The sequence below is a fragment of the Bombina bombina genome, chromosome 3, assembly GCF_027579735.1.
Source record: "Bombina bombina isolate aBomBom1 chromosome 3, aBomBom1.pri, whole genome shotgun sequence".
In the NCBI taxonomy this organism is placed as follows: domain Eukaryota; kingdom Metazoa; phylum Chordata; class Amphibia; order Anura; family Bombinatoridae; genus Bombina; species Bombina bombina.
Window position 1 is genome coordinate 35029641 of NC_069501.1, and position 18051 is coordinate 35047691.

Sequence of the window (18051 nt, forward strand, 5' to 3'; positions counted from 1 at the left end):
ATTACCAAGCAGGAAGTAGATGAACTTACTATACCATGATACCAACTTTTTTAAATTTGTAAATAACAAATTGAGTTATTATTTTTTTTTTAACGTTTTAACACTCAACAGAACATTCATGGATGAATGTAACATCCATCCATGAATGTTCTGTTGACTGTTAAAACGTTATGTATATATCCACTTTTCCACTCGCCCTGGGCGAGTAGAAATTTCACTGGGGCAAGATCAGAGGGGGGGAAATGCTGTCTTTACACTGTGCCAAAGATCTAAAATGTTCAAACATTAATTTCAGTTTTAAATAGAAGCATATTTACTGTTATTAGCAAAAATGTTATCATTGTTTCTAGGGAATATGTACATATGCTGTGCTGTGCATAGCCCATCTGAATCTTAAAACAGAGCCTGATCAGAGAGCTGGTGCAGGTGTGCATTAGATCAGTGATAACTTAACCTAGTATTATAAGAGCCATGACAGCTCTCTGCACAGGTACAGTATTTGAATTTAGTTGTATAGTCTTTTCATCTACACCACTGGCTTTTTAAACTCCCTGTATAACTTATTATCAGCTCATGAAAACATCCAGCTTCAGCAAAAAAAGGCAAGAAATCACACTTAACTAAACTTACTGGCAGGGTTATCAACCAAACACAGTAGTTGTACTACATGAAGGGCTTACAACTTAATTACTGATATCACATACAATGATTGTTCAACCAGGAAATATTACATTAAATAAAAGTGACTCATTATATAGAAAGTAATTTTTAACCAATTCATTTCCATGCAACAACACCTAATGTCACTGTTAACACTGAATTTATTACAATTCTTATTTTTAATATTATTCTTTTAGTTCAGGGTTTGCCAGTAAAATTTCAATCCAAGTGCAAAAGGAACTGCTGGGGGTGGGGAGAAGGTAATATAATTTGCTAAAATATCCTTGTCACTTGTTGTGTCATAATTGATTTGTTTTTCCTAATTACTACCCCTACCCACCACCAGAATCAGCTGAGCTCTCTCTTACCGAAGTTACCGGGGACAACGTTGTCACAGTCTACAGACCACCGGTCTAATGCAATGATGAGCCGCCGCTGCCACCACACACAGTGACCAGTCATCAGTGGTCAGTTAGAGTCTGAGACAGCAGCACACAGACTGTGTGCCACACTGTCTGCCAGCCCAGCTCCTTCCCCCGCGCTTCTGCAGAATCGACTGCACACAAAGTGACATCACCTGCTGCTGCTGGTTTGCTCCTCCCTCTTCCAGTCTCCGGTCATGCTGTCTGCAGTGTGTGGTGGTTAGGGAACGACGTGACCACACTGGAACTGACAACTGATCTGGAGGAGAGGAGGAGCTGAGCAAAAATTGCCATGCCAGGCCAGCACAGCACAGCATGATGATGCCGATATTGCCATTACTTTTACACAGACATGGGGTAATATTAGCTGCCGCATGTTGAGCCGGCATGAGGCACGTGCTGTGCTGTGGTGTGAGGCGGGATTTGAAGACATCCTCCTCCAAATTTGAAATTGAATAATTTAAATTGAACTAATGAACTTACTACCACCAGAGCCAGTTGGACAGCTGGTCGGTCAAGGATTTCACTGAGACGGTGGCGCGCTGCCTTTACCCTCATGGTCTCAATCAACATCACGTGTCCCCACAGTCTCAGACAGCCGCTCAGTGGTACAGTGCTGGTTGCGCTTAGTAATGGCTGCGCTGACAGAGCAAATCAAATAAAAACACAATTTAAAAATAAATAATCTCACATTGTCACATTGATACTCCTGACTCTTATCCCAACCCCCAACCCAGTCTTTCCTCATCCTCTCTCCTCCAGAATGATAAAAGTGTTAGTGTCGGCACTGCCGGGGCTTGTAGTTGGGGGGGGGGGGGGGGCAGGCGGGGGGGCAAGCCATTTTCGTGGGGGGGCAAATGCCCCCCCTAGCCCCCCTGTAGTGACGCCACTGAGGAGGAGTCACCGGCAAATGACACAGAAAAAGACCTGTGGGAAAGATAGGAGTGAATCCAGGAAAGAGCAGTGTCACAGAGACCTAAGGGTCTGTAGGAGGAGGGGGTGGTCAACTATGTCGAAGGCAGCTGAGAGGTCGAGTAAGATGAGTATAGAGTAGTGGCCAATATTTTTTGCAGAGAGAATATCGTTTGTAACCTTGGTAAGGGCAGTCTCAGTTGAATATTTTGGGCGGAAACCAGATTGCAGTGGGTCAAGCAAGGAGTTGGTTGATAGGAAGTGGGTTAGGCGATTGTAAACTAGTTTTTCAAGGAGTTTTGATGTTAGTGGAAGCAGTGATATGGGGCGGTAGCTTTCGGGAGAATTAGGGTCGAGGGAGGGTTTTTTGAGTATGGGAGTGACTTTTGCGTGTTTGAAAGAAGATGGGAATGAGCCGGTAGAGAGAGATAGGTTGAAGATGTGGGTAAGAGCAGGAGTGAGGGTGGAAGATAGGGAGGGTGTTAGATGGGAAGGGATACGGTCGAGTGGGCAGGTAGTGAGGCGTGAGGAAGATAGTAAGGAAGAAACTTAATTCTCAGTGGCTGGATGGAAGATAGAGAGGGTGGTAGAGGGAGTAATTGGGCCTGTTGGAATATTGCAGGTTGGTGTTGGGATGTTGCTTCGGATAGTACGTGTTTTGTTTAAAAAGTAGTCTGCCAGGGCTTGAGCACTAAAGACAGACAGGGGGTGGTGGAGCAGGTGGGTAGAGGAGAGAGTTAAAGGTGGAAAAGAGTCGTTTAGGGTTTGAGGAAAGAGTAGATATGAGAGAAGAGAAGTAGGTTTGCTGGCTAAGTGAAGGGCAGAAGTGTATGAGCGAAGAATACACTTATAGTGTATGAAATCAGGTTCAGAGTAAGTTTTCCTCCAGACACGCTCAGCAGTACAAGAGCATTTTTGCAAATAGCGTGTATGCTGAGCATGCCAGGGCTGTAACTGACTGCGTGGTGTTTTGCGCAGCTGGGGAGGGGCAAGTGTGTCTAGTGCAGAGGAGAGAGTTTTGTTATAGTGGGCTGTAGCGAGATCAGGGCAGGTTATAGTGGAAGTGTAAGGGAGGAGATTTTGAATGATTTTTGAAAATTGGAGCGGGTCCACAGCATGTGTATTTCTGCAGGTGCGGGGGCGGGATGGAGAAGTGGGTTTAGCTTTTGCATTAATATTATAGGTGACCAGGTGATGGTCTGAAATGGGAAAAGGGCAACAGGTGATGTCAGATATAGAGCAGAGGTAGGAAAATACCAGGTCGATGGAGTGTCCATCACGGTGAGTCGGGAGTAGGGTGGATTGTGAGAGACCGAAGGAGGATGAGTGAAAGAAGTTTAGAGGCAGTGGGGGCAGATGGGTTGTCAATGGGAATGTTGAAGTCCCCAAGAATTAGGGTTGGTATATTTGAAGAGAGAAAGTGAGGAAGCCAGGCGGCAAAGTTGTCAAAGAATTGGGAGGTTGGTCCAGGAGGGCGATAGATGACTGCCACTTTGAGGGAGAGAGGGGAGAACAGGCGAATACAGTGGACTTCAAAGGAGGAGAAGGAGAGCGATGGGATTGGAGGTAGGTATTGATAAGTGCAGGAGGGGGAGAGCAAGATGCCAACACCGCCGCCACGTTTCTCACCTGTCCTAGGGGTATGGCTAAAGTGAAGGCCACCTTGTGTGAGAGCAGCAATGGAAACAGTGTCAGAAGGAGATAACCAGGTTTCTGTAACTGCTAAAAGGGTGAAAGCATTTGATATAAACAGGTCATGAATGGCTGTAAGTTTGTTGCAGACAGAGCGAGAGTTCCATAGTGTGCAGGCGAAAGGAGTGTGTGCGTGTGGGATGCATTGGATGGAAATGAGTTTATGCGTGTTGCTTTTATTAAAGTTCTTATAAGGAGTGCGTGATTGGGTAATGGTGGGAATGAGGGTGGGCCCAGGATTTGGAGAGATGTCGCCTGAGGCTAATAGCATCAAGATGGAAAGTAAAAGTAGGTGAGAATGAGATTTATAGCAGTGGGGGTATTTCTGGGAGGTGGTGCAGTTTGTTGATATAGATTTTAAAATAGAAAGTAGTTCATGAGAGCTAAGGTATGGAGAAGAAAGGAGAGAGGGGCCTATGAAAACTGCGTGTGGAGAAGGGTACGGTATGCGCATGTGAGTATGCTTGTGGAATAGACATGAGACTGTTAAAAGGAAAAGTAGTCCAGAAAACATAGCAGAATGTTAAGTGCAAAAGATTTTTTGAATGAAAATATTTAGCTTGCCTCAAATCTTGTTTAATTCTTGTCTAATTCTCAGCCTTGCCATTTAAAGATGGTCACTTAGACAGATGGTAGCTTAGAGAGATGGAATACTCTGCAAACGCTCAGACCCCAGCAAACGCTCTCCCCTAACTGATCTTAAATTTGTAAGGCTACAGCAGACAGCTGAGTGATATACTTTACTATAGTGATATAATGTACTATAGTGATATACTGTACTATAGTGATATATGTACTACAGTGATATAATGTACTATAGTGATATAATGTACTATAGTGATATACTTTACTATAGTGATATACTGTACTATAGTTATATAATGTACTATAGTGATATACTGTACTATAGTGATATACTGTACTATACTGATATAAAGTACTATAGTGATATACTGTACTATAGTGATATACTGTACTATACTGATATAATGTTCTATAGTGATATACTGTACTATAGTGCTATACTGTACTATAGTGATATACTGTACTATAGTGATATAATGTATTATAGTGATATACTGCACTATAGTGATATAATGCACTATAGTGATATACTGTACTATAGTGATATACTGCACTATAGTGATAAACTGTACTATAGTAATATAATGTACTATAGTGATATACTGTACTATAGTGATATAATGTACTATATTGATATACTGTACTATAGTGATATACTGTACTATAGTGATATAATGTACTATAGTTATATACTGTACTATAGTGATATAATGTACTACAGTGATATACTGTACTATAGTGATATAACGTACTATAGTGATATAATGTACTATAGTTATATACTGTACTATAGTGATATAATGTACTACAGTGATATACTGTACTATAGTGATATAATGTAGTATAGTGAAATACTGTACTATACTGATATAATGTAATATAGCGATATACTGTACTATAGTGACATAATGTACTATATTGATATAATGTACTACAGTGATATAATGTACATAGTGATATACTGTAATATAGTGATATAATGTACAATAGTTATATACTGTACTCTAGTGATATAATGTAATATAGTGATATAATGTACAATAGTCATATACTGTACTATAGTGATATAATGTACTATAGCGATATACTGTACTATAGTGATATAATATACTATACTGATATACTGTACTACAGTGATATACTGTACTATAGTGATATACTGTACTATAGTGATATGATGTACTCTAGTGATATACTGTACTATAGTGATATACTGCACTATAGTGATATAATGTAGTATAGGGATATACTGTACTATAGTGATATAATGTACTATAGTGATATATAGTGTACTATAGTGATATAATGTACTATAGTGATATATAGTGTACTATAGTTATATAATGTAGTATAGGGATATAATGTACTATAGTGATATAATGTACTACAGTGATATAATGTACTATAGTGATATAATGTACTACAGTGATATAATGTACTATAGTGATATAATGTACTACAGTGCTATAATGTACTATACTTATATACTGTACTACAGTGATATAATGTACTACAGTGATATAATGTACTATAGTGATATAATGTACTACAGTGCTATAATGTACTATACTGATATACTGTACAATAGTGATATACTGTACTATAGTGATCTAATGTACTATAGTTATATACTGTACTATAGTGATATACTGTACTATAGTGATATAATGTAGTATAGGGATATAATGTACTATAGTGATATACTGTACTATAGTGATATAATGTACTACAGTGATATAATGTACTATAGTGATATAATGTACTATACTGATATACTGTACAATAGTGATATACTGTACTATAGTGATATAATGTACTATATTGATATAATGTACTATAGTGATATAATGTACTATAGTGATATAATGTACTATACTGATATAATGTACTATACTGATATACTGTACAATAGTGATATACTGTACTATAGTGATATACTGTACTATAGTGATATAATGTAGTATAGGGATATAATGTACTATAGTGATATACTGTATTATAGTGATATAATGTACTACAGTGATATAATGTACTATAGTGATATAATGTACTATAGTGATATACTGTACTATAGTGATATAATGTACTATAGTGATATACTGCACTACACTACAGTGATATAATGTACTACAGTGATATAATGTACTATAGTGATATACTGTACTATAGTGATATAATGTACTACAGTGATATAATGTACTATAGTGATATACTGTACTATAGTGATATAATGTACTACAGTGATATACTGTACTACAGTGATATACTGTACTATAGTGATATAATGTACTATAGTGATATACTGTACTATAGTGATATACTGTAGTGTAGTGATATACTGTACTATAGTGATATAATGTACTATAGTGATATACTGTACTATAGTGATATAATGTACTATAGTGATATACTATACTATAGTGATATACTGTACTATAGTGATATACTGTAGTGTAGTGATATACTGTACTATAGTGATATACTGTAGTGTAGTGATATACTGTACTATAGTGATATACTGTAGTGTAGTGATATACTGTACTATAGTGATATACTGTACTACAGTGATATAACGTACTATAGTGATATAATGTACTATAGTGATATACTGTACTATAGTGATATACTGTACTACAGTGATATAATGTACTATAGTGATATACTGTACTATAGTGATATACTGTACTACAGTGATATAATGTACTATAGTGATATACTGTACTATAGTGATATAATGTACTATAGTGATATACTGTACTCTAGTGATATAATGTACTCTAGTGATATAATGTACTATAGTGATATACTGTACTATAGTGATATAATGTACTATAGTGATATACTGTACTCTAGTGATATAATGTACTCTAGTGATATAATGTACTATAGTGATATACTGTACTATAGTGATATAATGTACTATAGTGATATACTGTACTCTAGTGATATAATGTACTCTAGTGATATAATGTACTATAGTGATATACGGTACTATAGTGATATAATGTACTATAGTGATATACTGTACTCTAGTGATATAATGTACTATAGTGATATACTGTACTATAGTGATATACTGTACTCTAGTGATATAATGTACTATAGTGATGTACTGTACTATAGTGATATACTGTACTATGGGGATATACTGTACTATAGTGATATACTGTACTATAGTGATATACTGGGAGATCTGAATCACATAATTTATTGGGAGGTTTCACAATACAGTGATCAGCTTGCAGCACTTCTTGGTTTTGTTTGTTTAAAGGGAAATACAATCCAAACATTTTCTTTCTTGATTCAGACAGAACATACAATTTTAAACAACTATCCAATTTACTTCTATTATCACATTTTCTTTGTTTTCTTGTTATCCTTTGTTGAAAATCTGGAAGGTAATCTCAGGAGTGTGCACGTGTCTGCAGCACTATATGGCAGAAGTTTTGCAACAATGTTATACATTAGCAAGAGCACTAGATGGCAGCAGTTTTATAACAATGTTATACATTAGCAGGAGCACTAGATGGCAGCAGTTTTATAACAATGTTATACATTAGCAAGAGCTCTAGATGGCAGCAGTTTTATAACAATGTTATACATTAGCAAGAGCTCTAGATGGCAGCAGTTTTATAACAATGTTATACATTAGCAATAGCTCTAGATGGCAGCAGTTTTATAACAATGTTATACATTAGCAAGAGCTCTAGATGGCAGCAGTTTTATAACAATGTTATACATTAGCAGGAGCACTAGATGGCAGCAGTTTTATAATAATGTTATACATTAGCAGGAGCACTAGATGGCAGCAGTTTTATAACAATATTATACATTAGCAAGAGCACTAGATGGCAGCAGTTTTATAACAATGTTATACATTAGCAAGAGCACTAGATGGCAGCAGTTTTATAATAATGTTATACATTAGCAGGAGCACTAGATAGCAGCAGTTTTATAATAATGTTATACATTAGCAGGAGCACTAGATGGCAGCAGTTTTATAACAATGTTATACATTAGCAAGAGCACTAGATGGCAGCAGTTTTATAATGTTATACATTAGCAAGAGCACTAGATAGCAGCAGTTTTATAACAATGTTATACATTAGCAGGAGCACTAGATAGCAGCAGTTTTATAACAATGTTATACATTAGCAAGAGCACTAGATGGCAGCAGTTTTATAATAATGTTATACATTAGCAGGAGCACTAGATGGCAGCAGTTTTTATAATAGTGTTATACATTAGCAAGAGCACTAGATGGCAGCAGTTTTATAACAATGTTATACATTAGCAAGAGCACTAGATGGCAGCAGTTTTATAATAATGTTATACATTAGCAGGAGCACTAGATGGCAGCAGTTTTATAACAATATTATACATTAGCAAGAGCACTAGATGGCAGCAGTTTTATAACAATGTTATACATTAGCAAGAGCACTAGATGGCAGCAGTTTTATAATAATGTTATACATTAGCAGGAGCACTAGATAGCAGCAGTTTTATAATAATGTTATACATTAGCAGGAGCACTAGATGGCAGCAGTTTTATAACAATGTTATACATTAGCAAGAGCACTAGATGGCAGCAGTTTTATAACAATGTTATACATTAGCAAGAGCATTAGATGGCAGCAGTTATATAATAATTTTATACATTAGCAGGAGCACTAGATGGAAGCAGTTTTATAATAATGTTATACATTAGCAGGAGCACTAGATGGCAGCAGTTTTATAACAATGTTATACATTAGCAAGAGCACTAGATGGCAGCTGTTTTATAACAATGTTATACATTAGCAAGAGCTCTAGATGGCAGCAGTTTTATAACAATGCTATACATTAGCAAGAGCACTAGATGGCAGCAGCTTTATAACAATGTTATACATTAGCAAGAGCACTAGATGGCAGCAGCTTTATAATGTTATACATTAGCAAGAGCACTAGATGGCAGCAGTTTTATAACAATGTTATACATTAGAAAGAGCACTAGATGGCAGCAGTTTTATAATAATTTTATACATTAGCAAGAGCACTAGATGGCAGCAGTTTTATAATAATGTTATACATTAGCAAGAGCACTAAATGGCAGAAGTTTTATAACAATGTTATACATTAGCAAGAGCACTAGATGGCAGCTGTTTTATAACAATGTTATACATTAGCAAGAGCTCTAGATGGCAGCAGTTTTATAACAATGTTATACATTAGCAGGAGCACTAGATGGCAGCAGTTTTATAATAATGTTATACATTAGCAGGAGCACTAGATGGCAGCAGTTTTATAACAATGTTATACATTAGCAGGAGCACTAGATGGCAGCACTATTTCCTGTCATGTTCAGGCATTTGCACGCTACCTAGCTAGATATCTCTTTAACAAAGAATAAAAAAAGAAAGAAGCAAATTTGATAATGGAATTCATTTCAAAACTTTTTTTAAAAAAATTGTATTGTCTATCTGAATCATGAAAGGAAAATGTTGGGTTCCATGTCTCTCCTTTCATTGCGACCCTGGGCAGCAGGGATTGAATTGAGGTATACAATGCATTCTGTTTTACACTCTGTTTATAATATGGATTTAATGCCATAGAACAAAGATGAGAGCGCCTGACTTTAGCCTAAATGTCCGGATATCCACACCCAAGCTCAGATTAACTGAACTGTTGTTTAGAAAAATGTTCCAAAGAAGGGTTGTTGGTGAGAGAAAAGAGCCATTTGATTACCAATGATTTATAAAGGTTTGTAATTACCCATAAAGTGATAATCCTAACTCCTAACACTAAATCAGAACACTTGTGAAGGGGGGCAGATGAAGAGCACATGGCCTTTATCGCTGCTGTTAACCCCTTTATTTCTGCATATCTCAGGGAGAAGAGGGAGTGCGAAGTGTTCTACAGATCCTGACAGACGAGTTCCGTCTCTCTATGGCACTCTCAGGTAAGGTTCTGTGTTCTGCATACACCAAGATAAGATGACATTAGGTGACATCTAAAACATTTCAATGAGCCAAGATTGAATTGCCCAGTGCAGTCATACCATTCAAATGCAGAGAATATGAATATCTACAGAAGAATACACACATAGCACTCAAGAGCTATATCTAAATATGAGGCACACAGGGACTTGGTGAGGAGTCACTGGGAACTCCTGTGTTTTAATTTGCCGCAATATCTGACCAAGTGGTATCACAACCTGATAAACTTACGTACTAGGAGTATGATCTAAAGTTTGGGTGCAAACTGAGTCAAGCACCATAGTTTCAGAGTACTTGATTATTTGATTTAGCTAGTGTGTAATCTTTCAACCATTAGGTGCAATTACTGCCGCATATACTTAACCCCTTCAGGGGGAACAACAAACCTCTTTATACATAACAGAGGATATCAATATAAGACATAAATCTGATTGAGATACCTTTTTAATAACTTCACATTGTTACACATACACCAGTTATTGGTATTACGAGTCTTGCAGGTACAGGTGTACCGCTCAATTTTTTTCCGCGACTTGAACATATCGCAAATCCACTTACGTCAATTGCGTATCCTATATTTTCAATGGGATTTTCCTAATGCCGGTATTACGAGTCTTGGAAAAAGTGAGCGGTACACCTTCTCCTGTCAAGACTGTTACTGCATTTAAAAGTCAGTAGTTAAGAGTTTTATGGGATAACGCCGTAACATAAAACTCTTAACTAAAGTGCTAAAAAGTACACTAACACCCATAAACTACCTATTAACCCCTAAACCGAGCCCCCCCCCCCCAACATCGCAAACACTTAAATAAAAATTTTAACCCCTAATCTGCCAACCGGACATCGCCGCCATTTTAATAAATATATTAACCCCTAAACCGCCGCACTCCCGCCTCGCAAACACTAGTTCAATTTTATTAACCCCTAATCTGCCGCCCCTAACGTCGCCGAACCTATACTAAAGTTATTAACTCCTAAACCTAAGTCTTACCCTAATACCCCCTAACTTAAATATAATTTTAAAAAATCTAAATAAAATTACTACAATTAACTAAATTATTCCTATTTAAAACTAAATACTTACCTATAAAATAAACCCTAAGATAGCCACAATATAACTAAATACATTGTAGCTATCTCAGGGTTTATTTTTATTTTACAGGCAACTTTGTATTTATTTTAACTGGGTACAATAGTTATCAAATAGTTATTAACTATTTAATAACTACCTAGCTAAAATAAGTACAAATTTACCTGTAAAATAAAACCTAACCTAAGTTACAATTACACCTAACACTACACTACAATTAAATTAATTACCTAAATTAACTACAATTAATTACAATTAAATTAAACTAAAGTACGAAAAAAAACCACTAAATTACAGAAAATAATAAAATAATTACAAGTTTTTTTAAACTAATTACATCTAATCTAACCCCCCTAATAAAATAAAAAAGCCCCCAAAAATAAAAAAACCCTACCCTATACTAAATTACAAATAGCCCTTAAAAGGGCTTTTTGCAGGGCATTGCCCCAAAGTAATCGGTTCTTTTACCTGTAAAAAAAAATACAATACCCCCCCAACATTAAAACCCACCACCCACACAACCAACCCTACTCTAAAACCCACCCAATCCCCCCTTAATAAAACCTAACACTAACCCCTTGAAGATCACCCTACCTTGAGATGTCTTCACCCAACCGGCCAGAAGTGGTTAGGGTTAGACTTAGGTTTAGGGGTTAATAACTTTAGTATAGTGGCGGCGATGTTGGGGGCGGCAGATTAGGGGTTAATAAATGTAGGTAGGTTGCGACGACATTGGGGGCAGCAGATTAGGGGTTAATAAATATAATGTAGGTGTCGGCGATGTTGGGGGCAACAGATTAGGGGTTCATAAGTATAATGTAGGTGGCGGCGGTGTCCGGAGCGGCAGATTAGGGGTCAATAGGATTATGCAGGTGGCCACGATGTCGGGGGTGGCAGATTAGGGGTTAATAAGTGTAAGATTAGGGGTGTTTAGACTCGGGGTTCATGTTAGGGTGTTAGGTGTAGACATAAAATGTATTTCCCCATAGGAATCAATGGGGCTGCGTTAGGAGCTGAACGCTGCTTTTTTGCAGGTGTTAGGTTTTTTCAGCCAGATCTGCCCCATTGATTCCTATGGGGAAATCGTGCACAAGCACGTTTAGTCAGCTCACCGCTACCGTAAGCAGCGCTGTTATTGAGGTGAGATGTGGAGCTAAATTTTGCTCTCCGCTCACTTTTCTATAATACCAGAGTTGTCTGTAGGTGAGCGGTGAGCATAAACTGCTCGTTAGCACTGCAAGCCTTACCGACAAAAACTCGTAATCTAGCCGTAAGAGTTTTTACATTTGCAATCAGTAGTGCCATTGGTTTCTTGTTTGTTCTTAATTCAAATGCAGAGTCTGGTATTATCATCCTAATAAAACAACACTCTCTTTATGTTGACTCTATTGGGTCACTGAAATAAAGATACAAAGGGGAAAATAGAATAACAAAGTTTTTTTCTGAGATCCAATGTGCTTGCCATGTAATTCTGTCCCTGATGACCCAGTAACAAAACCCTTATTTTGTCCCTAGTTTACAGGTTTAGCATGGTACAATTTCATTGTGTTACTGATGCATGGAAGGAGCTTGTGACAGTCCCTTTGCAACTAGTCACTATGACCAAAACTGTAGGATTTCCCAAGCAACTGTAGCCCAATGTGGTACCTTTCTGTGAGATAGAGGACATCCCAAGTGATAATTAGAAAAGTTTATGTCCCAAGAGGTCAATGTATGTCTGATCTGAAAGATTACAAGAGTGATGGACCTTAAAAAATAAATTCAGATGAATGTTGTACAAAGTTCACAGCCAGAGGAGTGATGCTCCTAACTGATAAAAAAGTTAATTGGACAAAGTCCCAGGAGATCACAGGTTGCAGTTTACATGGCAATAATCCAAAGAATCACAGCTATACTTCAGATTACCAAGTAATCACAGCCATGAGGAGTTTTGCAAGGCTGGCACATACCCCAATGTATTGCATGTAGAAAATCAGTGGGATGTCATGAAAGCTGTTCCAATAGATCAGAGACAGCTGATTCATTCCAAGAGAGTGATAGGGAGTTTTTCCAAGAAGTCAAAAAATGATAGAGAGTTGTTCCAAGAGATCAGAGCCAGCTGAGAACATTTTCTTTCCAATAGACTGATAGGGAGTTTCTTTTCCAAGAGATCAAAAAAATGATAGAGAGTTGTTCCGAAAGAGCAGAGCCATATGGGGTGTTGTTCCAAAATATGGGAAGTTGCTCCAAGAGATCAGAGAATTATGGAGAGTTATTACAATAGATTAGAGAAAGATTGAGGGTTGTTCCAAGAGACCAGAGCCAGGTGAGAAGTTTTTCCAAGAGTGTTCCACAAGATTAGAGAAAGTTAAGTAATTATTCCATGAGAACAGAGACTGATAGAGACATGTTTCATGACATCAGAGTCAGGTGGGGAGTTACTACAAGAGATCAGAGAGAATTCCTCTGTGGAGACATTTTTAGGACTGATTCAATTTCCCTCTGCATAGGTTCCTTGTCAGTACAGAGATGCTGTCTATGACTGGAGCTTCCTCCCATACATCTGTTAGGGGTTATGTTTAACGCATTCTGCTCTTTGTTAAATATGAACTATTATGAAGGTCACACAGGTGACTACAGTGCTTCTGTAATATATATATATATATATATATATATATATATATACACAATAGGATTATTGTCATCTCCGATATCTTCACTGGGAGTCCGGCTTTGAATGCTGGTGCATGAAGTGCTGTTTACACGAATAATGATGAAAATTGTCTTGAAGAAGGCCCCTAAATGGGTCGAAACTTCGACATTTTACTAACGTGAAATTAATTTGGAAATAACATTTTATATTCATTTTTTCAAGTCCTGTGAGTGCCCTCCAACAATAATCCTATCGTATACACTAATTTGAGGATAGCACCCAGGTTGTGGCTACACCATTGTGGATGGAGTGCTGGGCTACCGGCTATACAGGGAGTGCAGAATTATTAGGCAAATGAGTATTTTGACCACATCATCCTCTTTATGCATGTTGTCTTACTCCAAGCTGTATAGGCTCGAAAGCCTACTACCAATTAAGCATATTAGGTGATGTGCATCTCTGTAATGAGAAGGGGTGTGGTCTAATGACATCAACACCCTATATCAGGTGTGCATAATTATTAGGCAACTTCCTTTCCTTTGGCAAAATGGGTCAAAAGAAGGACTTGACAGGCTCAGAAAAGTCAAAAATAGTGAGATATCTTGCAGAGGGATGCAGCACTCTTAAAATTGCAAAGCTTCTGAAGCGTGATCATCGAACAATCAAGCGTTTCATTCAAAATAGTCAACAGGGTCGCAAGAAGCGTGTGGAAAAACCAAGGCGCAAAATAACTGCCCATGAACTGAGAAAAGTCAAGCGTGCAGCTGCCAAGATGCCACTTGCCACCAGTTTGGCCATATTTCAGAGCTGCAACATCACTGGAGTGCCCAAAAGCACAAGGTGTGCAATACTCAGAGACATGGCCAAGGTAAGAAAGGCTGAAAGACGACCACCACTGAACAAGACACACAAGCTGAAACGTCAAGACAGGGCCAAGAAATATCTCAAGACTGATTTTTCTAAGGTTTTATGGACTGATGAAATGAAAGTGAGTCTTGATGGGCCAGATGGATGGGCCCGTGGCTGGATTGGTAAAGGGCAGAGAGCTCCAGTCCGACTCAGACGCCAGCAAGGTGGAGGTGGAGTACTGGTTTGGGCTGGTATCATCAAAGATGAGCTTGTGGGGCCTTTTCGGGTTGAGGATGGAGTCACGCTCAACTCCCAGTCCTACTGCCAGTTTCTGGAAGACACCTTCTTCAAGCAGTGGTACAGGAAGAAGTCTGCATCCTTCAAGAAAAACATGATTTTCATGCAGGACAATGCTCCATCACACGCGTCCAAGTACTCCCACAGTGTGGCTGGCAAGAAAGGGTATAAAAGAAGAAAATCTAATGACATGGCCTCCTTGTTCACCTGATCTGAACCCCATTGAGAACCTGTGGTCCATCATCAAATGTGAGATTTACAAGGAGGGAAAACAGTACACCTCTCTGAACAGTGTCTGGGAGGCTGTGGTTGCTGCTGCACACAATGTTGATGGTGAACAGATCAAAACACTGACAGAATCCATGGATGGCAGGCTTTTGAGTGTCCTTGCAAAGAAAGGTGCCTATATTGGTCACTGATTTGTTTTTGTTTTGTTTTTTGAATGTCAGAAATGTATATTTGTGATGTTGAGATGTTATATTGGTTTCACTGGTAAAAATAAATAATTGAAATGGGTATATATTTGTTTTTTGTTAAGTTGCCTAATAATTATGCACAGTAATAGTCACCTGCACACACAGATATCCCCCTAAAATAGCTATAACTAAAAACAAACTAAAAACTACTTCCAAAACTATTCAGCTTTGATATTAATGAGTTTTTTTGGGTTCATTGAGAACATGGTTGTTGTTCAATAATAAAATGAATCCTCAAAAATACAACTTGCCTAATAATTCTGCACTCCCTGTGTATATATATATATATATATATATATATATATATATATATATATATATATATATATATATATAAATAGGCAAAAAAACTTTACATTATCCCACATTTAAAAGCAAGGAAATTCCTAACTTAAACTGACCCCACTCCCTCTTTGGGAGCTTTCCATGACATAAGCACAATCACATTTTTTGTTTCAAAGTTATGCAATTTTGAAATTATAAATTTAAACAGAAACTTTGTTCAAACTTAAACTATAGCAATAATATCCATCTATCTATCATCTATCTATCTATCATCTATCTATCATCTATCTATCATCTATCTATCATCTATCTATCTATCTATCATCTATCTATCTATCTCTCTATCTATCTATCTATCTATCTATCTATCTATCTATTATCTATCATCTATCTATCTATCATCTATCTATCTATCTATAATATATCAATCATCTATCTATCTATCTATCTATCTATCTATCTATAATATATCAATCATCTATCTATCTATCATCTATCTATCTATCTATCTATCTATCTATCTATCATATATCTATTTATCATCAATCTATCATCAATTTATCTATCTATCTATCTATCATCTATCTATACCTATCTATCATCTATCTATCTATCATCTATCTATCTATCTATCTATCTATCTATCATCCTATCTATATATATCTCTATCATCTATCTATCATCTATCTATCTTGACCTATCTATATCTATCTTTATCCATTTATCTTTACCTATATGTATCTATCTATCTATTTATTTATATATCATCTATCTATATCATCATCTATCTATCTATCTATCTATCTGTCTATCATCTATCTATCTATCTATCATCCTACCTATATATCTATCTATCTATCTATCTATCTATCTATCTATCTATCTATCATCTATCCATCTATCTTTACCTATCTATATCTATCTTTATCATCTATCTTTACCTATATTTATCTATCTATCTATCTATCTATCTATCTATCTATCATCTATCTACAAATTGCAGCCCATGCTTCGTATGTCTATTAAGTTTCCATGTTTTGTTATGTCATTTAACAGTTCCATATTTATTTGTTTCCAGGATGTCGAAATGTCTCTGAAATCAATCGAAATCTCATCCAGTTCTCTAAACTTTAAGCTTCCTGACTGTACTGACTGAGGTGGAAGGAGGAACTGAAGCCCTGTCCAGCAGACACTATACAAATATACTAACTGTCAATGAGCGACAAGTAAAATATCACTTTTGTTTATCAACATTCAAATTTGACTTTGTGAGGTCATAGGACAAATCTACATCACTTGGTACCTTATTGTGTCTTAACTGTTGTATTGTACTGATTGGCCGCAACCTACAACTTTATTTAACTCTATTTTATAACAGCCTGTTTTAACCCCTTGACTGCCAGAGAAGAAAGCAACACATTGCCTAATACAATAACAAAATGCTCGGATTTGGCAGATTATTAGACTCATTTTCCCAAGTGATTAAACACATTAAGAGTATTATAAAACACCTTGTGATTGTAAATAACATGTTTCATTATGTGCAGTACAAAAATACAAAAATAAACAAAAAGGTAGTTTCCCTTTATTTTGTCATCTGAAATAGCTGCTTTGCCTGTTGTATTCTCAGCTATACTGAAAATGTCAGCACCTAAAGCAACATAAAACCCAATGGCCTAGATTTAGAGTTCGGCGGTAGCCGTCAAAACCAGCGTTAGAGGCTCCTAACGCTGGTTTTGGGCGCCCGCTGGTATTTGGAGTCAGTGATTAAAGGGTCTAACGCTCACTTTTCAGCCGCGACTTTTCCATACCGCAGATCCCCCTACGCCATTTGCGTAGCCTATCTTTTCAATGGGATCTTTCTAACGCTGGTATTTAGAGTCGTTTCTGCAGTGAGCGTTAGAGCTCTAACGACAAGATTCCAGCCGCCTGAAAATAGCAGGAGTTAAGAGCTTTCTGGCTAACGCCGGTTTATAAAGCTCTTAACTACTGTACCCTAAAGTACACTAACACCCATAAACTACCTATGTACCCCTAAACCGAGGTCCCCCCACATCGCCGCCACTCGATTAAAATTTTTAACCCCTAATCTGCCGACCGCCACCCTACGTTATACTTATGTACCCCTAATCTGCTGCCCCTAACACCGCCGACCCCTGTATTATATCTATTAACC

The 18051-nt window shown here is 37.2% G+C and overlaps 1 protein-coding gene across 1 annotated transcript in view; it reads left to right on the top strand.

The window, feature by feature from the left end:
- HAO2 (hydroxyacid oxidase 2) overlaps nucleotides 1-17448 on the top strand; it is a 197292-nt gene extending 179844 nt beyond the window's left edge. The window contains exons 7-8 of the mRNA XM_053705774.1: nucleotides 10140-10209; nucleotides 16954-17448. Coding sequence (XP_053561749.1) covers nucleotides 10140-10209; nucleotides 16954-17009 — 126 coding nt within the window. The 3' untranslated portion in view covers nucleotides 17010-17448. The remainder of the gene's footprint in view (nucleotides 1-10139; nucleotides 10210-16953) is intronic.
- Nucleotides 17449-18051: the final 603 nt, after the last annotated feature.